At 42.1% G+C, this 22864-nt stretch overlaps 2 protein-coding genes across 8 annotated transcripts in view; both read right to left on the bottom strand.

The window, feature by feature from the left end:
* Nucleotides 1–20963, bottom strand: part of LOC116858989 (dynein heavy chain 3, axonemal) — a 155363-nt gene extending 134400 nt beyond the window's left edge. For 6 of the 7 annotated variants that reach the window (XR_004381058.1, XM_032843948.1, XM_032843954.1 and 3 more), the window contains exons 1-9: nucleotides 20736–20962; nucleotides 17256–17381; nucleotides 15958–16153; nucleotides 13633–13812; nucleotides 9291–9427; nucleotides 7338–7443; nucleotides 6969–7147; nucleotides 1421–1605; nucleotides 88–211 (exon numbers count right to left, since the gene is read on the bottom strand). Coding sequence is in view for 6 of the 7 variants with exons in the window: in XM_032843948.1 (XP_032699839.1) it covers nucleotides 88–211; nucleotides 1421–1605; nucleotides 6969–7147; nucleotides 7338–7443; nucleotides 9291–9427; nucleotides 13633–13812; nucleotides 15958–16153; nucleotides 17256–17381; nucleotides 20736–20917 (1415 nt within the window). In the remaining variant the exon portion in view is untranslated. Of the gene's footprint in view, nucleotides 1–87; nucleotides 212–1420; nucleotides 1606–6968; nucleotides 7148–7337; nucleotides 7444–9290; nucleotides 9428–13632; nucleotides 13813–15957; nucleotides 16154–17255; nucleotides 17382–20735 lie in introns of all 7 variants that reach the window. The other variant, XM_032843952.1, reaches the window with a different exon arrangement.
* Nucleotides 20964–22006: 1043 nt separating this feature from the next.
* LOC116859032 (dynein heavy chain 3, axonemal-like) overlaps nucleotides 22007–22864 on the bottom strand; it is a 9336-nt gene continuing 8478 nt past the window's right edge. Inside the window, exon 5 of the mRNA XM_032844026.1 lies at nucleotides 22007–22152. Coding sequence (XP_032699917.1) covers nucleotides 22007–22152 — 146 coding nt within the window. The remainder of the gene's footprint in view (nucleotides 22153–22864) is intronic.

Below are 22864 nucleotides of genomic sequence, written 5' to 3'. Positions count from 1 at the left end.
TGTGGGGGCTCTGAGCAGAACCAGGAACCTGCAGCATGTTATCAAGCTGGGTATCGTTTCTGAAACAACCTCACACTCACTCTGTACCTTTTAATGAGGTCCATCTCGGCCTGATCCCTCTTGTTAAGGAGCAAGTTTCGGCTGTTTTCAAAGATATCTTCAATCTGGTCTGGCCAGAGGAACAGAGTGCTGTTCAATTTGATATCCTCTTCTGCAAAATACATAGAGTCTGCTCTAGGACATTGCTCACCATAGGTCAGCATGCAGGGAATTAATTTGGCAGAACAAGAGGTTAACGGAAGTGAGTGAGGGGGTGGAAATGAAATAAGGGGCCATTATGGATTAATGATAGCCAACATTTACTGAGCACTTTCCAAGTGCCAGGCTAGAAGGGCAAGAGCATCCTTGTTTTCACAGACGGGAAAACAAAATTGAGCCAGGTAGTCAAGCCAAGTAGTCACCGCTAGAAGGCAGCAGAGACAATTTCAGACCCAGCCTAACCAACGCCGAATGTTCTAACCACTATACTCACTGCTTTCCCAGGCTGGGTCTGAGCAGGGTAGCCTTGGGCTCAAGTTTCGGTTCTTCTCTTTAAAAACTGTCACCTCTTCTGAGTCCCAGTCTCCCTTTTGGTTAAATGTCAGTAATAAAATCAGTGCCAGATGCCCCACGCATCCTAAGGCTCTGGTCAGCTGAAATGTCCTAGGTTCCCTCTGTGTCCTTGCGAACTCAGGAAGCAGAGGTCCGGTGTGTGTTCACAAGGTCAAGGGCACAGCTCATGAATGTGCAGTTTAGGGCACTGTTTTCCACTCCCAGTCCCTATCTCTTCCTCCCATCACCCTGGCCCCCAAATACCATGAACACCAGGTAATTCACAGATATTTTGAGATGGAAGAAGGATCTGAAAACTTGGCTTGTGGATAGTGTCGCAGTTTTTCCTTCAGAACCTGATTCTTACAAATCTCTACCAGTAAGGCTTGCAGGGGCTCTGGCCATTTCTTTCCTTTTAAGATATGCAGGAGCATGAAGGGAAGTGCCCTGGCCTCTCCTCAAAGGCAGGAGTGTATTAAGATTATAGATGAATGAAATCTATCCATTTATAAAAGGACTCTGCATTTGGAAGTGAATTTTTTCAGAAACACCAGCCACAAGATATCAAGACAGGCATCTAAGAACTCATCAAATCCCTAGATACTTCTTCTTGTGGTCTAACAATAAGATCCCCTTGGCTTGATTAGAATTCCTATGGATAAGAGCATGGAATTAGTGCCTCTAACATTCCGGGGACGCTTGAAAAGCAGCTCTCCCAATATTGACATTGAAGTGGTAGGACCGCTAACTCCCCTTCCTAACTCCTTATCTCAAAAAATATAGATATACTTATATATTCACATATAAATCTTTAGGGTGTTGGACTTACGGGGCAAGTCTGCATAGTCCATCAGAAACTCCAACCGCTCAATTGCATCTCGAAGTTGCCTCCTGAGTTTGAACACGGTGACATCACTGGATTTCTTTAAGAATTCAATGAGGGATACCAGCTCCTCTGTGTTGGCAGGAATCTCACTGACTTTGTCTGCGATGGTGTTGTACTGATTACAAATGCTACAGAGAGAGAAACAGCTACTATCACCATTATCCTCTAAAATTACTTTCTTATAAGATCCATTATGCTAAACAGGCATGATTCTTATTTGGAGACTAGAAAAATGGTTTCCAACTTTTCTCTACCTGCAGATCTGTGATGGGTAATATTCACACGCACGCTACTCTTCAAGCAAAAAAAACCAAACAAACCAAAAAACAGTAATAAAAGAAATAATCTCATGGGTTTACTATGTGCCATGCCCCATTCTAATCACTGGATATAGATTAGCTCATGTAATCTCCACATCAGTTCTAAGGTGTAGGGACTATCATAACCAATATTTTGGGATGGAAGAAAGTGAGGCTGAGTCACTTTATCCAAAGCAACATGGTGTGGAGGAGTCAGAGACAAGATGTGAACTTGGTTCAATCGATTCCAAACCTTGTTCCCTTAACAAATGTACCATGGGTAGAACCCAGATTTAGACCACAACAATATGAAGAGCACCACCACCACCAATAGCGGCTCCTTGACTTTTATGCTGAAGTAGAGCACTAAGTTAGTTGGTAATCACTACTCTTCAAAGTACGTCAGCAAACTCATCCTCGTGTGCTGGAGGTAGTTCCTGGATGGCAAAGAGAAACTGACATTCAGCCACCAGGACCACTAAATCGAACTGCCCCGTTCCCAAACAGAAGACTATGAGAAAAGGATGCTACTCTAAGTATAATTCAAACGTGCTCTAATTTATGCAAAAACCAATGAGGAGGGACGCCTAGGGGGCTCAGTTGGTTAAGTGTCTGCCTTCAGCTTGGGTCATGATCCCAGGGTCCCTGCAGAGCAGGGAATCTGCTTTCCCTCCCTTTCTGTAGCTCCCCCTGTTTATGCTCTCTCTCTCCCCCACACTCTCTCAAATAAATAAATAAAATCTTAAAAAACGATGATTTTCATCCATATTTTAATTATAATTAGGAACAAACGATCTGCAATACATCCATTCCTAACAGAGTGGCCCTCAAGAAATGTTAGCGATAGCTACCACAGTTTTTGTCATTAGTAAATAATCATTACATGTTGACATTCACACATTATAGATAAAAAATACATCAAAAACTAATGACATACTGTATGGTGACTAACATAACATGATTTAAAAAAAAACTATTTCTCTCAGTATTTTCAGTCCTTAATATTCCTTTTTTTTTTTTTTTTTAAAGATTTTATTTACTTATTTGACAGAGATCACAAGTAGGCAGAGAGGCGGGGTGGGGGGGTGGGTGGAAGCAGGCTCCCTGCTGAGCAGAGAGTCTGATGCAGGGCTTGATCTCATGACCTGGGATCCTGACCTGAGCTGAAGGCAGAGGCTTTAACTCACTGAGTCACTCAGGTGCCCCTATTTTTTTTTAAATTTAATTGTAAGTGACACTCTATATTCCTTCTTAAAGTAAGGAGACGCCCCCATTGTGAAGCTAATTGTATGTATCGAACTGAAGAAAAAAATAACTAAACCATCTTTGCAGATGCTTCCAGGATTTTAGAAATGAATTTTTATACAATTTAGAAACTTTCTGCAGAGAAACATTACCTACTACTCTACTACATGGTATTCTCCACTTCAGACCTAGAAGACATATCTTCTAGGCTCCTTTGTATTTTTAGCTGGATATCTTACTTGTCACCTTGGGCTGCCATAACAAAATATCACAGACTGGGTGGCCTAAACAACAGAAAATTATTTTCTCACAGTTCTGGAAGCAGGGAAGTCCAAGGTCAAGGTACTGACTGATTTGGTTCCCAGTGAGGGCTTTCTTCCCTCCTTGCAGACAGCTGCCTTCTCACTGTGACCTCATGTGGTGGAGGGGGAAACAGCTCTGGTGTCTCTTCCTCTTCTTATTAGGGCACTAGCCCTATTAGATTAAGGACCCATCCTTGTGACTTCATTTAACCTCATCATCTCCTCATAGGCCTTGGCTTCAAATGTAGTCACGCACTGGGCACTAGTGTTTTGCTGTAAACTGAATGCATGTGCATCCCCAAATTTTTAATGTTAAAACCTAATCCTCAATATAATGGTGTAATGGTGTAATGGTCCCAGGTGGCCTCTGGGAGGTAAGTAGCTCATGAGAGCTTCCCCTCATAAAGGGGTTTAGAGCTTTTATAAGAGATACCCCCTCACTCACTTTTCCATGTGAGGACACAGTAAGAAGAGGACCATGTACATAGAACCAGGAAGCAGGCTTTCAATAGATATCAAATCTGTCGGAGACTTTATCTTGGACTTCATAGCCTCCAGAACTGAGAGACATGAATGAATGAATGAATGTTTTGTTGAGAGAATGAATTTCTGTTGTTTATAAGCCATTCAGCCTACGGTAGTCTGTTGTAGTATTCCAAACAGACTAAGACAGAATTCAACACATGAATTTGGAGGAGGGGACAGATCAGTCCATTGCAGGTATGGTCACGTGATTGAGTTGCAGTCAGTCTGGAATGGGAAGCAGGGATGAGTATCACTTTTAGGGACAGCACATAAAACTGTCCTTGCATATCCCTTCACGCTCTTTCCTCCTTCCAGCTGTCTAGTGTGTCAGCACTTAGAATGACCCTGAAAGCTACATGTTAAAGATGTAAAGTCACCATCTGCTTGAATTTCTGGGTGTACCATAGTAGGTCACCCCCACCAATCTGGAGCTACCCTGAGAAGAAAAAACTTCTATAGTGTTCAGTCATGACATCTTCATTCTATTTGTTATACCATCTAGCCTAGCCTAATACAGGTAGGTCCTCTCAGTCTGACAGACTCTTAACTGATGAGAATCCATCCTTCCTCCCTTTTGTATGAGAATTCAGAGGATAAATATTATGTGGCTACTAGTTATCAGCTTCTTGCAAAGGCCCAGAAGGGTGGTAGAAAACCACCACCTATTAAACTCTCCAAAAAGTCCTTGGTATGGGTCATTGATATCAGGCATCTGACCAACACAACACTTTACCAATATCCAGGGATAAGGTGAGGACGGAAAACATTGCTTTCTACATAGACAGATGATGTTGTTTAAAATCTAAAAGGCCAGAGGTCCCACAAGCACAGGGCTATTCTCTGGTGTAGGAGATAACATAAGGGAGACCAATTAATCCTGCATCAGTCTGTGGTCTCTATCTGTTGTCATTATTTGGGTAAGAGCTCTCACACTGAAGGAAACAAGCAGCTGGACCACAGGGATAACTTTATCTATCTCTATGCAGGTCCTTGAATTTTTCATCAGTATTTCAGGTCTCTGCTTTAGCAGCTTTAAACCAACGTACCTGCAGTTGGTATGAATGGCATGCCCACTTTCCTAACAGTGCACTCCAAAGTGCCCTCCCTGCCTTTATGTGCAGAGCACCCCCATTCTAGGGTGCACCTAGTCACTGGCAACAGAAAGGCACCCCACTCCCGGCAATGGCAGGGCAATGAAGTGGCAAGGACAGGGTTTGGGATGAGAAGACTTTAAATTCAAACCCACTTACTTGGGCAAGTAAGGTTTTCTTCCTGGGCCTCATTTTCTCCTCCATTCAGTAAGGGATCTTACTTGTATCTGTCTTACTTACTCTTGGGGTTGTTGAGAGAATTCAGTGAGTCAGAGTCATTATTTATTTTTAAGGCAGAAAGAAAGAATCTTAGCCACCACCTTGGGGTTTCTGCATCCTTAGAAATCCTTGGGTTCACAAGGAGACTTTTATTTTTACTTACATCTAAAAGGCCTAATTACACACTTATTTTGATGAGGATGGATACACTGACTGGCCAAAGTACCATGTTGCTTTGATTTAACATGAAAAAATGGACTACTGCTTACAAAATAAATTTTCTTTGATGCTCAAACTTCCCAAAGAAAGCATCCTACTAGTTTGAAGTATTTCTATTGTCCTGGTCCCAAACCTTAATTCTATAGGCAAAGACACTGAAGATCTAGTAGGTAAAGCCAGAGGACACACAACTAATATACAGAAGGTCTTAGATTCAAAACCAAATCTTCTGGCTCCTAAACCAGGAACCTTACCATTTCATTACTCTGTGAGAAAGCTGAGTGTGGTGAGTGCGGTGGTTGACAGCAAGGACTCTGGGGTCAAAATAAACTAGGTGAAGCCCTGTATGTATGTGCTACTTACTAACCTCTTGGAAGTCTCAGTTCCTTCATCAACATAATGGACAGATCAGTGAACAACCTTTTAGGGTTGTTCTAAAGACTTGATTAGATCCATACTGTTCGGAATGCTTACACAGTGCCTGGACTATAACATGTGCTGGAAAAATGGTAGCTTACTATTATCCCAAAATTTGCTCATGAGTTTCTGAAATGTATTTTGTAAACTTAAGGTTCTACATAATGTTAAAATTCTCTCTCTCTCTACATTTATATATATACATATGTATATATATGTATATATACATATGTATATATGTAATAAGAATAATACAGCATATAACAGTGTTGGTAGTGGTGATGCTTACTAAATCATCTTAGTCTATAGCTAAAAGCACTCTGAAGAAGAGAGCTAGAAAGACGTGGATTAATCATTTTGTAAGTTTCAAATAGTTCACCATGGTGTTTGGTTCAGTGCTGCCCAAAAGACCCACGTCAGCCTGGTGTCACACAGGCCAGGACTTTTTGAGGCAACTGGAAAGACAGAAACCATTTTCCCCTCTGGATGGGAACCTGAGAGGATATAAGCCTGGAGATTCTGGGCCCACAAACAGGACAGTGCCTGTTAGAGATCAAAGCTGAGTAGAGGAAGAGACGCTGCATCCTACCTGCAGGTTTGAGGGCCTGAAGCTAGCAATTCCCGAACTTTTAAATATGTGAGCTCCAAATTCCCTTTTTCATTTTAGCCAGTCTATCTGAGCTTCTATCCCTTAGAAACCAAAATATCTTGACAAATATATAGTCACCAGTGAAATGAAGCTACCGCATAGAGCTTAAGATTGACCAACAGAATTCTCAGAGCTATACAGCAGACACCTGCACAGAAGTGATTCGAGGGGGAGCCAGTAAGCACCCTCTATCTCTGAATATATGCTAGGTGGTTGGGGAGAGGGCCTCTGACCTCAGACAGCAAAGCCCATGGGGCAGCATCTCCCTGAAGATGTCTCCAAGAAAGCCAAGGCTGAGGGATCAGAGATGGACAGCTGCAGGAGGCCTCCCACCCTCCTGCTCCAAGCCCCATGTTCACCTTCTAGCCTGAACCTGAATTCCCTGCCACCCTCACTCTGGGGCAGAAACAACCTGAGCCAGAAGTTCTGTCTGGTCATGGCTGGGAGGTGCAAGTTCTGGCCACATTTTCATTCTCCCGTTCACGCCCCATGTTGTTGTTGTCACTCTGTCCACAATAATAGTACCTGGTATTCATGTTCCGGTTTGCATCCACTTGGAATTGGATCAGACGGTCTTTAAGATTTTGGGCTCGCTCACAGAGGTCATAATTTAGGCTCATGGTGTCAAGGCAGAACATGGCCAAAGGCACGGTAATGTGCATGGATGCAATTTCATTTCTCCGCCTTTTTATGCTACGGATCCTCTGTAGAAAGGAGCACAGTTGGTAGCTTGATTTGCCTTTAGCCTCTGCGCACCTGACCCCACCCCCGCCCCGCCTGCCAACCTAGTCCAATGCTGAGCACAACATATATACTAACAAACACGCTGACTATGTCTTGGATTGTCTGCAGCACGTGTCACCAAGATATAAAATATCAAATGATATGTCCTACCATCACAAAATCCTCAATTTCATGGTTTTCTTTCAGGAACGCCGTGATGTTTTGTTCTGCCATGTTATCCAACAAGTCATCATACTTTTTGTAGACATTTAAGTATCTTCCATAATCGAAGAGCATAACATCAGACATGCAAATACGGGTCACCAAGTCAGGTTAGGAAGAGTGGCAAATGAAGACATAAGATCATAAAAATTAGCCCAAGCCAGGAAAGGGAAACAGAATGTGGCAAAAAGTGTAGTGAACTGGGAATTCAGACTGTTGGCTTCAAATTCCAATTTTGCCACTTCCTAGCTGCATGAACTTAGACAAGATTTTTCTCTTTTCCAAAAATCAGTGTCTTTAGTTTTAAGTGGAAATGATGACACCTCGTAGTATTGTTTTAAGGCTTACCTATAATAATGTGCATATAAAGCATCTAGTACAATGCCTGATATACAGTAAATATGCAATAAACATTGGTTCCTATCCCTTCTTCCAGCTCTAAAATTCTATGTCTAAATTTTAAGATGAAAATTTGGAACTAACAAACCTAAAATCTCTTGGATAAAATTAAGTTTTCCTCTCTTAAAAGATCATGCAAAAATGGCTGCACAGATTTCTCTCAAATTGGAGGTTGTATTTGGGATGCTGTGACTTTAAGTTTGAATTAGGGGCCCTGGCTGGCTCGGTCAGTGGACCATGTGACTCTCGATCTTGTGGTCATGAGTTCAAGCCCCATGCTGGGCGTGGAGCCTACTTAAAATAATAAAAATAATAAGAAATAAAATAAAATAATAGTGAAATAAAATAAAGATGATAATGGAGTAAGCAGAATTAGTTTTGTCGGGCCCAGGAGTTGGCCAATACTTCAGAGATTCTAAAGCTGAGATATAATATGAGGACCAGTCAGTCCAAAAAAACAAAAAAACAAACTGTGTATTAGACTCCAAGAACAGGGAAAACAGAGGTTTCAGATAGATGTCTCCAAATCAAATTCATAAGGACAGAGATTCCAAATTGAGTCTATGATTTTCAGACCAGTAGCTCTTAACTGGGAGTGATCTGACCACTCAGGGGACATTTGGCCATGTCTGGGGATGATTTGGGTTGTAATGACCATCACAGGAGGATCCTGCTGGCATCTAATAGGTATAGGTCAAGGATTCTGCTAAACATCCTACCATGGCACAACAGCTCCTCACAGTTCAGAGTTTTCTGGTCTAAAATGTTGACAGAGCCGCAGTCAAGAGCCATGTGTTCTGGTTTGACTGGGAGAGCGCAGATTTACACTTGTTGTCCCACAGCAATTGTTAATAAAGCCCTCTTCATTCTCAAAGTGTCTCCTTTTGCAAGCTGTATTGTATGAGCCCCTAAACTAGGGACAGCTCACATGAGCAACTGTGAGACATTTTACAGTACGATGATTAAAGAGCATTCAGATAACTTGTCCTCAATCCTCTTCCTTTAATTCCTAAATCCAAAAACCTCTGAAAACAGAAAGCTGCTTCAAAATTTTATTGGATGGCAAAAGCTGGCCTAAACCATGTGAGGCTACTTGGGGGAATATTCATATTTTTCACTATAGAAGTATCAACATGTTTCATTAAGGGATGCTTCCTGAGATCCTGCTGAAGCTGCATCATTGTATATGATATAATTATTATGTTGCTTTTCTAAAATCCAGAAATTTCTAAAGGCCAAAACCTGTCTGGCCTCATAGTTTTCAGATAATGGAGGTGGACCTGTAAATTGAATTTGGATTCTGGCTCTCCTGTTTATTTGCAGTGTAATATTGGGAAAGCTTCCTCATCTATAAAATGGGGATAAGCAGTAATACCAGCTAGTAATAATAGCATTGGCTATTATTACTATGACTGTGTTTCTGATGTGTGGGAATAGTGACCATGTATTTGCTGGCAAGCAAACCAATATGAAAATGGCTAAGTTACAAGTAAACCAACTTACTTGTGGGGGCCAACTTGATTTTTCTGATATACCTCAAAGGTTTGATCCACAAAATCAGAAACTAGTTTTTCTTCAGTATTCACAGTTCCAAGAATCAAGTTATAGCCTTTCAGCTCTGGGAACAGGATAGATTCCACCTAAAGAACAGAAACCACCGCTGATGTCACAGGACATCCACAAGATACAAGAAGGGAATGGCACCATAAAGTAAAACCTTTTGCAGCAGACACATTTTCAGGGACACCAGATACATTTTCACTCTTTTTCCTTTTGGATAATGCCAGAACCATCCTCTATCTACTTTCTTCTCCCTGGTTTTGGGTTACTCATCTTTTCCTCATCCTTTCAAGTCCATGAAGATTCACCCTGTGCCTCCAGTTAGGATGTTAGGTTTCCCTGCTTAAGGTTCACATTCTGAACTTTTCCCACTCAGCACGATCATAATTAAATAATGTGTAATGAGCTGCCCTGGGTTTGTCATGGGATTAAATACCAGGAAGGCCTGGATCCTATCTGACTTCGTCAGTATTGTGAAGGGTTCAACAAGTGCTTGGCACATAGTAAGTGCTCAATAAACACTGTGTGATTAAATGAATATTATAGCAATGCTCCCTGTCCCTTGCCCACATCAGCTTTTCCTAATGAAAAACTACTAGAGATATGAGTTCTAATTCTGATTCTGCCACTAACTAACCATGAGACCTTAGTTAAGCTACTTCTCCTCTCTGAACTTGCATTTTCTCATCTGAGGAAAAGGAGAGATACTAGATGCTTCTCTCAGCTTGGCGGCGGAGTGGGGGGGGAATCCATGGCTTTATGGTCTTGAAACTAGAACAGTATCTTTTCTGATAATTCAAGTTCTCTAACTTCTTCATGGCATGTGTGTGTCCCTGAGAAATGTTCTCACTTGCATGACTCATGAAGATTGCCAAGTCCCTGCTGGGGATCCAGTGCCCTCCCCGCTAAGAAAGCTAACAGTGATTGGTCCCAGAAAAGACTGTCAGAGAGCTCTACTTGGTGACAGCCATTATATACAACAGATAGGAATGCACTGATTTAGAAAGGGGGAAAGGCTAGTGCAAATAGTCTGTGTTCCCTCTTTGGACAATCCAAAAGTTTTTAAGCCAGTGGAGGAACAACTTCTTGGCTGTGGCCATACTGAAGACAGCAGGATCTGGCATTGGTCAAGAAATGGTTTAAAGACACACAACTGGCACATCCAGGCCATGTAAGAGATTACATGTGGGCAACATAAGGGATTGTTTCTTTGGAAGAAGTCTTCGGTTGAAAGAGGAAGTAACACCTTTTATTGCCCTTTAAGTTGGGCAGTCTGTAAAACTAAGCTGAGATCAGTGGTGTCTTTTCCAGATAATCATGGTTACGATCTGCGGATCTCCCTGACTCTCCGGTCCCTGACTTCCTGGTCTTGCGGTCACCCTCAGAGCTTACGTCTACACCCTTGCCCAAGTTTGGGATTTCCCTGGCACTTGGAGAAAATTCTCCCATCAAGAGAGACACTGGCCCAAGTAGACCCTTTCCACAGTAATGTGTGTGTGTGTGTATGTGTGTGTGTGTGTGTGTGTGTGAGTGTGTATTTCTGATTATGAAAGTAATATGTTAACATGGTTGCTAATGCGGATTTAAAAAATTTTTTAAATATTTTATTTATTTATTGGAGAGAGAGCAGAAGACAGCACAAACAGGGGGAGTAGCAAATCGAGAGGGAAAAGCAGGCTTTGTACTGAGCAGGGAGCCCCATGCAGAATTCAATCCCTGGACCCTGGGAATATGAGCTGAGCTGAAGACAGATGTTTAACCCACTGAGCCACCCAGGCGCCCCTGATTTAAATTTTCCTTATTGCATTTTTAGTTTTAGAAAACCCTTCCTTATTTCACCTCACCTCATTTTATTTATGCCTCTCATTCCCCTCTTCATTTCAATCAGTATTATAGCATTTATGTCTCTCTCTCTTTTTTTTTTTTTTTTTTTGCTAAGACAACTATTTTCTAATATTTACTTTGGTTTCCTTTAGTAACCTTCTCATAAATAGGCTTCTCTTCTGCACTTTGAAACAGTTATTTTCAAAGCCTCATGTTAACATTTTTTCCAACTTTCCCAAAATTTACGTTTAGGGGGTACCTGCCTGCCACAGTTAGTGGCTCCACAGTTAGTGGAGCATGGGACTCCTGATCTCGGGATGGAGTTCGAGCACCGCATTGGGCGTGGAGATTACTTAAAAATAAAATCTTAAGAAAATAAAATAAATAAAGGGGTGCCTGGGTGGCTCAGTTAAGCTCATTTAAGCTCAGTTAAACTCAGTTAAGCTCAGTTAAACTCAGTTAAACTCAGGTGCTCAGTTAAGCTCAGTTAAACTCAGTTAAGCTCAGTTAAACTCAGTTAAACTCAGGTGCTCAGTTAAGCTCAGTTAAGCTCAGTTAAACTCAGATGCTCAGTTAAGCATCTGACTTTAGCTCTGGTCACGATCTGTCGAGGCCTGCATCAGGCTCCCTGCTCAGCATGACATCTGCTTCTCCCTTTCCCTCTCCCTCTGCCCTTACTCCCACTTGTGCTCTCTCCCTCACTCTCTCTCAAATAAATAAATAAAATCTTAAAAAATTAATTCAATAAAACAAAACTTATATTTAACCATAAAAAAGGCAAGTCTGGCAAGGGTTGGGGATACTGTCCACCTGTTGTTGTTCTTAGATCTTATTAGATATTCAACCTGAGGGGCTATTATTTTAAAGTTATAATACCCAGTTCGGAGATAAAATAGTGTAAGGGGTTTGAGGCAGGAGGCAGTGCTGTGGGCATTCTAGATGAAAAATGCTGACCCTGGGTTGCTTTTCCTCACAGCCTGATAAAGTCCCATTGGCATTCACTTGGGTCTAGTTTTCAACCCCGGTACACACTTTGACCTGTGACTGTATCTTCTTGCCATGACAATCCACTAAATCTATTACCATCCTTGCTGGGTGTTTGCTGGAGCAGCCACATAAGCCCTGGGCTCTCCTAGCCCAGCTGCTTGCAAGCACTGCTAATCAAGAGCAGTGAAAGAGAACTTGAGTGGTATGTACTTAATCTGTCCCCAAGCCCCACACTTATCCTTCCAAATTACATGGTCCTCTCTTTCATTTCCTTCCTAGGAATATGGATGGGTAGGAGAGTAGCCCACTGTTTCTTCCCCCTCTACACACCCAGTTTTCTTGTTAACCAGGCTTGGTTGGGCTTGAGACCCCAAATTTAGAGTTATCTGGTGAAATCAACTGGAACATTTGGCCTTATGTGTTACCCTATAGCCTCCAACTCTAATCTTGAGCTCTTAGAATCCTCTAAGTACATGACTGCAAAGAGAAGAGTACTTAAGAGCATCTGAGTATCACACATAATTCCTGGGGAGGGAGGGTAGGAGAGAAGAGAGAGAGAAAAACACTCCCCAGTTTCCTTCCCCATGTGGGGCTAGACACTGGTCTTGCCACATCAACCACACAGAGAGAAATAGAAGACAGATCACAAAAGAGTCACACTCATGTGGGTGATCCTGCCCAGCTCTAAAAGTCTGCTAAGTGTCTGGAACATGATTAGCAATGCCATCCTAGGAAGGAAACTGGAAGGGGCTTGAACCAAGAAGGTAAGCTTCAATCCTTCCCTTTGATGCCTTTAGTGGTTAAACAAACAAAGAAACAGACACACACATGGAACATCAAGAACTAAATTAGATATTGTTTTATGAAGGTTCTGGTGGGTTCATGGCATTGTTCCATCGTGAATTAACCCAAGTTGGATATGACTTGGGACATATCTGCTCCTTTGAATTTGGATCATGGTGGGCTTGGCAGGGGTGGGGGGGGGGGCTCTACTTGCTCACAAAGTAACTCTTAATGCTCTTATTAAAAGTACAATTCTTGGGACACCTGGGTGACTCAGTTGGTTAAGCATCTGCCTTTAACTCAGGTCATGATCTCAGGGTCCTGAGATCAAACTCCATGTTGGGCTCCGTGCTCAGCAAGGAGTCTGCTTCTCCCTCTGCACCTCTCCCCGTCATGTACTCATTCTCTCACTCTCTCTCTCTCAAATAAATAAAATCTTTTAAAAAATAAAATAAAAAAATAAAAGCACAATTCTCAAATATGTGGACATTTCTTTATGGCCCAAATCTTTATGGGGTTTGAGCTCTTAGAATCTTTAGAAACCAAAGGGGGGCATACTCCCTTTTACTTTGGTGTTTATCTCCCAGAGTAAAACTCCCCTAACTGAATACCTTATACAAAGAGCCATTTAAAATTTATTTTATTCAATAAGTAAATAAAAGCAAAACAAATGATTAAGTTGATACTATACCTTGGGGATCTCCCTAGAGTTCTTAATAATTTCCAAGAAAGAGTTGTGTATTAATTCCCAGCAGTCATCAAAAGATGGATTAAAGACGATAATGGGATCACTGACTTCAAGTTTGATCATGATTAGCTGAGGCATGAAGAACTCCATCTCTTGGTAAGGCTCCTCAAAATCATTTCCAGCCTTTAGGAGACATAAGATATGGTGGCTGTCACAAGGTAAGACCTTCCAGAATCAAAGGAGTGAATTTTACCCATTCACAGTACAAAACAAACACCAGAAAAGGAAATGCAGAGTCTCACACACTACACATGTTCAAACAAGGGCTAAGTATGGCATAGCCCACCCTGAGCTCACCTACTTGCCATTTCCCAAAGCCTTTTTTTTTTTTTTAAAGATTTTACTTATTTATTTGATAGAGAGAGATCAGTAGGCAGAGAGGCAGGCAGAGAGAGATGGAGAAGCAGGCTCCCTGCTTGCGGAGCAGAGAGCCCCATGCGGGGCTTGATCCCAGGACCCTGAGATCATGACCTGAGCCAAAGGCAGAGGTTCTAACCCACTGAGCCACCCAGGTACCCCTCCCAAAGCTTTTATTTGGAATGCTTACTTTGCTTAGAAATTCCTGCATTAGTGTTTCCAAATTCTTCCTATCCTTCAAAATTCAGCTCAAAATCCCCTCCTTGAGGAAGCCTCCCTGTTCTTCAGCAAGATAGAATCTCTTCCACTTCTTAACTTCTAAATTTCCACTTCCTTCATGGGACTTTCTCTTTCTCTCTTGCAGAGATATATATATGTACATCTTATCTTCTCTACTCTAACCTTGAGGGCAGGATCCTTGTCTGAACCCTGTACTTCCTCCAAAATATCTGAGGCAGCATTTAGCCCATAGTTGGTGCTCAATAAAAATTTGTTGACAGAATCCAAAAGTATAAATAGTTATCTGAATGCCTCAAATGGAGCTTGCTAATGAGAGAATAGTCCATTTTACATACTCAAAATGTCTGCCTTCCTACAACAGAAATATTGGCAGGGAGATATCTAGAATTCCCTATCAGGCTATTAATATAAGTTACCTCTCATAAACTACGCTGCCTAAAGAAATTGTTCATAGTGCAGCTTGCAAAGTACTTGTCTAAGCCAATGATGTTAGACATTTCCAGTTTAAGGATGACCGATAAACATTTGTTGAATAGCTATCATGCATCAAATACCCACAAATCTCCCCTTCTTTCAGACATACAAAGATTTTACTTTTCCCTTTGTGTGGAATTTTAGAGTGGGTTTTGTTCCCACATCTGAGTCTCTTCTGCTTAGCAAAGTAGATGATTACAGTGACATCTATAGATGGGTTCTTGTCAGAGAGCTAACATCACAGTCTAAATTCAGCAGCATTGGTGTCTACATTTTTTTTGAGCAAAAGGTCAGTTGTTCATCTTGACTTCGTTTGGAAAAATACTTAGAATTTAACCTTTTGTAACCAGTCAATTTTATATTTTTATTACTTTTTTTAAGGTAAAATGTGCACATGGTATGAAATCCAAATGAATCTTCCTTAATCCTCAGGCTATCTAAGTTCAGGGGATGCTATGGTGTTTTGAAAACCAGGACACGGTGCTTTTAGCTTTTTTTTTTTTTTAAAGATTTTTATTTATTTATTTGACAGACAGAGATCACAAGTAGGCAGAGAGACAGAGGAGGAAGCAAGCTCCCTGCTGAGCAGAGAGCCCGATGCGGGGCTCGATCCCAGGACCCTGGGATCATGACCTGAGCCGAAGGCAGAGGCTTTAACCCACTGAGCCACCCAGGCGCCCCACGGTGCTTTTAGCTTTTATTTTGACTTCACTGAAGGAGTTTCATGAAGAAAGTTACTAATTAGGTCAACAAAGCCTTTTGTTATCAGAGATGCCCCTTTCAAAGATCAAAGAACAAAAAGTCAACATCTGCAACGATACACGTAACACTCCCTAAATATCAAGCCAAAGATTTATAATAAAACTTTTTCAACTCCTTCCTTTAACAGAGTGGATCAAAAAGTGACCTGTTTCCCTCCTATAAGGGGTATGAATTCCATTTTACTCAATCTTTCCTTAAATAATTTTAACAATTTCTCCACTTCCAGAGAACTTGGCCAATTTAGTAGTAATTATCTCAGGAAAGATTTCTGTGATTCACAGAAATCATTTTCATGAGCTGATAATGATCCGATGTGTGTGGCAATCAAGAAATATACTTTTTGTCCTTGCCTCACAGCTGAGAACCTACGTGATGGAATTCTGATTTTCTCAATTGTTTCCCCACAAAAGGGCCTACTGCTGATCCCTTACATACCTTGTGTATCATGAAAAAGGAGACCAGGTCCTCGAGAGACTTAATGACCAAGTCCCTCAGCTGGAGTGACATGAAGGAAGCAACAGAAGCAAAATATTCCTCAATGTTATGAGAGGAGTCATAGTCACTTTTGGGAGCAAAATGGACCCACTGCTCCTTCTGTGAGATGAAAAGCTGGGCACAGGTTGGGATCCACCTGTAAAGACAGGAGGGTACCCAAGTTACAAGCTCTTCTGAGCTCAGAGAAGTCCGATCAGATAGTCCCCACTCTCTGTGACTGGGCAGATGGCTCACTTCCCAACTAAGCACCTTTCCAAATCAGTATTTTCGTATCCCTGGCCACCTAACCTGCCAACATCCCTTTCCAGAGAAGAAAGTAGTAAGATCTGAATTGAGAGACTACTCTTCCAGTGGTAATACCCAAATACACAAGCGAAGCTGGTGGTGTGTCCTGCTCCAAGAGTCTCTAATTTCTTCACTATAATCAGAGATTGTGGTGAAGGGGCATAAGGAACTGGAATGTTCCATCCAACTTCTCTCTCTGTCAAATGCCTGGCCTCTGTTTAGATTTTATAGGGGGAAAGAGAGAAAGAGGAGAAAAAGAAGAAAACCTAAGAAGAGAAACTTCAGTATGACAGCAGCTGCTACTCAGAAGTTGGGACTAGAAATAAGAAAAGCAAAAGAAGAAATGGACACCTTGTTCTTTCTTCCTACCTCCCCTAGTTTCTAATTCCCAGTGGGAACCACTGGCCTTTTCATCCTATCCCATCTTCTGATTGCTAGAAAAGTACTCCTCTAATAACCAGAAAAGTACTAGGAACAGCCATAGTTGTAGACAGCAACTAGGATATTTATCGAGCAACTACTATGTGCCAACGGTTGCATATACATTGTCTCTGATAATAAAAACCCTGCGGTAGGTATTACTGCCATCATTTTGCGAAGGTGATTTCTCTGGCTCTGGACACAGTCTTTCATGCATTTGCAAAAGAAAAAGGAATTGTCACCTCCCTAACCCCCAAACTTTGTAGTTGTTTATCTGGGCCACCTGAACACATGTCATTCAAATGCATTGTTGTGTAACCTAGCAAGTCCTAATGGACTTCAGAGGAAGGGAAGAGAAGTGGTACCCCCAACAAAGAAGAGTAATGAGAATTTCAGAAAGGCAGAGGGAGACCAGGAGTGAGGGTTGAAGAAGAGTGGACATGGGGAGTCACAAAGACTGGCAGGGAACTAGTTTTCACTCCAGAGAGTTTATGATACTGTGATGCAGTCCCATTCTGGGGCCAGATACTGACTTGTTGAGAAGAATTTGGCGTGCTTCCATGCAGTGTTTCTGGATCACATCCTGATATTCATGAGGCTGCAGAGGCAGTTTTCCTGCCAGTAATTCTGCTGTTCGAACAAACCTGAGGTCTCTAAATCTGCCAAAAGAGAGGGAGAAACATCCTGGGCTGAGAAGACACTTAAAAATGAATTCCGTAGGTTAAATTCAAAGGGCATATATCTTTATTTTTTTTCAAGGAGAGTAAAACTAATTATAACTGAGAAATCTGAGAGTCTGAGGAGGGAGGAGAAAGTCCAGAGGAACCTTGCAAACGGTAGAGAGATAAGCCAGCTCAGCTGGTGTTTGCTGAGCCTTCCTGTGTGTTCTGCTCTGGGTAACCCATCTGGGGAGTGGGGTTTTGGAACCAACCTGGAATTTGCCTGGCTGGGAACTGGAATATCAAATGGACTAATCAACGTTCTTTAACAGTGAGGACAGAGAAGATAGGTCAAGAGAAGCAACACCTTCATGATCAAGGGGGTTCCTCTAATCTTCAGTGTGGTCCCAGGTGAGCTACTCAAGCAACTTGGAGGACTGCTTAGGTCTAAACAAGCACAAAACCCCCTATAGACCTACCCTCGATTGGCAGGCCCACCAAGACACACACATTATCCCTTGGCACAGCGCCTTACACAATGCAGGCACACAATAGGTATCTGCAGAATGAACACATGAAACTCCCTGCACCTTCTCTTATGAGGCTCTTCTCCTATTTCTTTCAGATCAATGGATGTGTTGTCCTTTACCATATTCCCAGAGGTGTCTTTCAGCTCAGAGGGCCACATACCTCTTCCTAACCTCTACTGCATCCATTTATAAATCGGTCTTTTAAATCATCACTGTCTTTCACTTCCCCAGTTAGATCTTTGTTCACTCCCTAGGCTCATCTCATTTCTTGCTTCTCATTTTCATCATCCACTGGAATGACCTCTTGGGCACTTTTCCTCATCCTTTCTAAATCCCACAGCCTATATTTCTATTTCTTCTTGGTGGAGGTGGTGAACTTGGTCCCCATCTTGTCTGGCCAGCCACAAAGCATTGTTAGGGAAGGAAGGAGAGAACTTGAGAGCTCCCTCACCACACATTTGATATCCAAACCAAGTATGGCCCTTGTTACCACGTGGTAATTATGTTACTTATGTTGAATTCAATCCTTAACAAACGTCCTACAGTGGCTCTTCAGACCACAACTCTCATTCTGGCCCCCAAGCCCCTTACCTTTCACTGGTCACTAGGTGACTTCTTAGAATTTTTTAAATTAAATCATGCAGGTCACAGAGAAAAGCTGTCTGTTTCATTTCCTTAACAAATCTTTCTCGTTGTTTTTTTGTTGTTGTTCAACTGACAAAAATCTAAATGGTTTTGGTTCACTTTCGCTTTTGTTGCCTATATAATCTTTAGGGAACTCCTAAAAGCAAGTGGTAAGGATCCTTTCTTCTCAGAAGCTATAGATTCAATAATTTGCCATCTTTACTACATGATAAAATTAAATGCATCTGTACATCTCCTTGGCAGTGAGTATCTGGCAAATTTTACCATCCCTGAGACTCAACTTTTTTTTGTTAATTTCCAGGTTATTTTTTGAGGTCATAAACATGCTTATAGTTAAAGCGGTACCTTCATTTATTGAACAACTACTATATGCCAAAACTGTTCTAAGCAACTCATCAAACAAAACCCATGAGGTGTGTATTATTATTATTCCCATTTTACATATAAATAAACGGTGGCTTAGAGAGATTAGCTTCCCCAAAATCACACCATCTGTTATTGACGAAGCAAGAACCAGAACCTATGCAGTGTAGTTTGGGAGCCCATTCTATAAATTATTACCTTAAACACTTCTGCCTCATTAGAAAGTGAATTTTTTTTTTCAGTGTCCTGACTGACACCTCCAATGACTTAGAAAACTGAATTCAGTCCAAAGAAGGGAATGTGCTTATTTCTTACCATTGGTGGGCTCCATGCCAGCTTGACCTCCCCCTCAATTGTCTTTGGAAATATAGTTACAACTAAGAATGTGATAAACAAGTGAGTTCTCCAAGTAACAGGTCTCCCTTAAGACTAAACATATTCGAAGCTACAGAGACTCCCCAAAATAAAATACCTTGAGTTACCGGTAAGGTCAATCAAAATTAAGTAAGCATATTTGCCTCCAGCTTTTCTAATAAAAACTCAGATGGTGGCAACTCATCATGTCATCAGCCTGACCTTCCAGTGAACTCTGGTGGCCTCATTCTCCCACCAGGATTTACACCTCCCTTAACAGACCCCCTCCCCCTCAAGACAGTCTTTCTCTGCAGTTGATGAATGGATAAACTAAACATGGAATAGCCATGCAGTGGGGTAATATTCAGCTGTAGAATGGAATGAAATACTGATACATCATTCAATGTCAGATGAACCTTGAAAACATGTGCTAAGTAAAAAGCAGCCAGACACGAAAGGCCACATATTGTGTGATTCCATTTATATGAAGTGTCTGGAATAGGTTAAATCTGTAGAGACAGAAAACAGATTAATGTTTGCCAGGGGCTGAGTGGAAGGAAGAAGGGGTGGGAATGGGGGACTGCTAATGGATACTGCATTTCTTTTTGGGATGATGAAAATATTTCTGAAGGACAGAGTGGTCAGAGTTGGGCAAATATGGGAGTGCACTAAAAACAATGGTCCTGTGCACTTCAGAAGGGCAAATTTTATGGTGTGTGGATTATATCTCAATTTAGAAAAAAGTAAAGGAGGGAAAAAAGCGGCTCCTATATTCTCTGAACTCCTTCACTTGTTGTGGCCAAGTTAGTCATTGATGAACACAACCAAGACCCCTGCTTGCCATCCCTGGGCTAGCACTGAGTTACCTAAGGAATAAGACCCAATCCTCCATATGTCTTGGAAGCTAGAGAGAGTCAAACTAGCACACACACAATTTTAATTCAGTGCGATACATGTCCTCATGGAGGTAATGGCTCATTCACACTTAAGGGGTACTTACAGTTTGCTGGGCACTGTTCTAAGTACTTTGAATGTATTAAGTTTTTTATTTATTTTTATTTATTTTAAGTTTTTATTCCTCCTACCAACCCTATGAAGCAGGAACTCTTATTATCCCAAATTTAGGGGTAAGGAAAGCAAGACACAGACAGATGATGTAACACCCCAATGTTACCTAGGAAGCAACCAGGCTAAGATCTGGGCTCAAGCGGGCTGGCTCCAAGACTGAGCTCTTCACCAGTACACGCCAGGGCTTAGCGACTGGGGTGTCACGGGAGCACAAAGCAGGGTCACTTCACTGCGTGGAGAGCTGTCACTTAGAGTTTCCACGCACTTTGGGTCTAGGATGTTTGTCATTTCCCTTCAAGGGGAAAGCTACCCCCTCTGTGCCCAGCATAAGATACTGTCTTTTGTGGCCAAACAATCAAGAAGGGAAAGAAAAGGGAGGGGAGGAATGTCTTACTCTTTAAACCACAGTTCTTTCAGGCTGAGCATCATGGGGTTCACCGTGTGCAGATGCTCCTCGTTCCACTTCTTGGCATTCCTGTACACGTGGTGCCAGGGCACAGGGGCCCGGATCACTCTTTGAGGAAACGTGCGGGGAATGTTCTCGATGAAGAGTCTTTTTCTCTCTGTTGGGTCCATGAGGATGTAATCAACTATAGAACCAACAGAGCAAACACTTTGTTAGTAAGTAGGGACCTTGAACACCCCATGCTCTAAGCTGCAGCTTGGAATGTAAATGAGCCTCTGACCATTTACACTGATAATATCCATGATGTTGATAATCCCTTGGGCATAAACAAATTGGGGAAGTGCCACTCTGTTGGTTTATTTTCTTTCTGAAGATGTTTCAGGGGGAAAGAGGAGTGTAACTTCACAGTCCGAGGCTTAGAAACCAGGGGTTGAGCTCTATTTGGATATCTAGCATCATGTATGACAATGAACTAGTATTTGCTGATGCCTCATTAATCATTAACTGACTTCTCACACCTAAGCAGTCACACAAAAAATTCAACACAACAGATGACATCAGATACTTAGAAATGGAAATTTAGGGGTGCCTTGGGTGGCACAGTCCAGTTAAACATCTGACTCTTGGTTTCAGCTCAGGTCTGACCCCCGGGGTGGTGGGATCAAGCCCTGTGTTGGGCTCTGTGCTCAGCAGGAACTCTGCTCAGGGGGTTTTTCTCTCCTTCTTCCTCTGTCCCTCCCTCCCACACTCACGATCACTCTCTCTCCCCCTCCCTCTCTAAAATGAATAACCTTAAAAAAAAATGGAAACTTCGAGACCAACTATTTCACACACTAAGGAAAGAAAGATGGGAAAAGCTTCACAGAGGGAGTGACATTTGAGCTGGACTGGAAGAATGAGTAGGAATTTGGAGATAGAATAAGAAGGGAAGAGCACAGGGGTCAGAAGAAACAGCATGTAATGAAGTGCAGTTCTAGGACTTCTGTAAAACATGCTCAAGGTGCTGGGAGTTATTTGGGGGCAGAAATATCGGACGAAAGTGGTAGAGTTCAAGGTGACAAGATTGCAGAAGTAGGTTGAAGCTGGAATTTGAAGGACTATCCATGTTTATCCTTATGAGTTTGGTTCTACCCTCGTGTAGACAAGAGGCCATTGCACTGACAGCATTAGGAAGTTAATTAGGAAATTTAAAATAACTAGGCTGCCTGGTATAGACAGCTGCTGTCCAGATAAAATAAGGCGGCGAGGAACTCATATGATTACCACTCGCCTTTAATATGTTTCTCACATTCCTCACCATCATTAAATATTTCCCAGTGACCTCCTGCGTGTACAAGATGCGGCCCGAAGGATGAAGGGGAGCTAGGATCAGTAACATGTCCTTCACCATCAGAGAACTGACAGTCTGATAAGGGAGCCAAGACCCACAAGAAATGAAAAGACAATGCCAGTGTTACATAATAGAAGAGAAATAATGGCCCAGGAGATATTCATAAGCAGGGTGAGTTGAAAGCAGAGACAGGAAGTCTTGTGCATGCAGAGGATGGAGGGACCCCTGAGGGCTGCAGAGAGAGAAAAGTACTTAAGAGGCAGGTCTTGAGCTAGATTTTAAAACTTGAGTAGATCCTTGTTATTCCTAGTGCTGCCCCAGGGTGAGCAGTATCCACAGCTCCTGGGAGCTTATCAAATGGTTTCACTTATTTGTGGAGCATAACAAATAGCATGGAGGACATGGGGAGTTAGGAGAAGGGAGTTGGGGGAAATTGGAAGGGGAGGTGAACAATGAGAGACTATGGACTCTGAAAAACAATCTGAAGGGTTTGAAGAGGTGGGGGGGTGGGAGGTTGGGGGAACCAGGTGGTGGGTATTAGAGAGGGCACGGATTGCATGGAGCACCGGGTGTGGTACAAAAACAATGAATACTGTTATGCTGAAAATAAATTAAAAAAAAAAAGATTAAAAAAAAAAGGTAAAAAAAAAAAAATGCAGGCTCTCAGGCCCTACCCCAGATCTGTCTCATCAGAATTGCAAGATCCCCAAGTTATGCGGATGCACATCAAAGGGCAGGAAGTGCTGGTGTTGACCTGAATGATGCGGGGGGGGGGGGGGGGGGGGGG

This window comes from Lontra canadensis, unplaced genomic scaffold (genome assembly GCF_010015895.1).
Source record: "Lontra canadensis isolate GAN:19392208 unplaced genomic scaffold, GSC_riverotter_1.0 scaffold146, whole genome shotgun sequence".
In the NCBI taxonomy this organism is placed as follows: domain Eukaryota; kingdom Metazoa; phylum Chordata; class Mammalia; order Carnivora; family Mustelidae; genus Lontra; species Lontra canadensis.
Note: the sequence above shows the minus strand (reverse complement) of the source record. Positions and strands in the feature narration are given on the sequence as shown.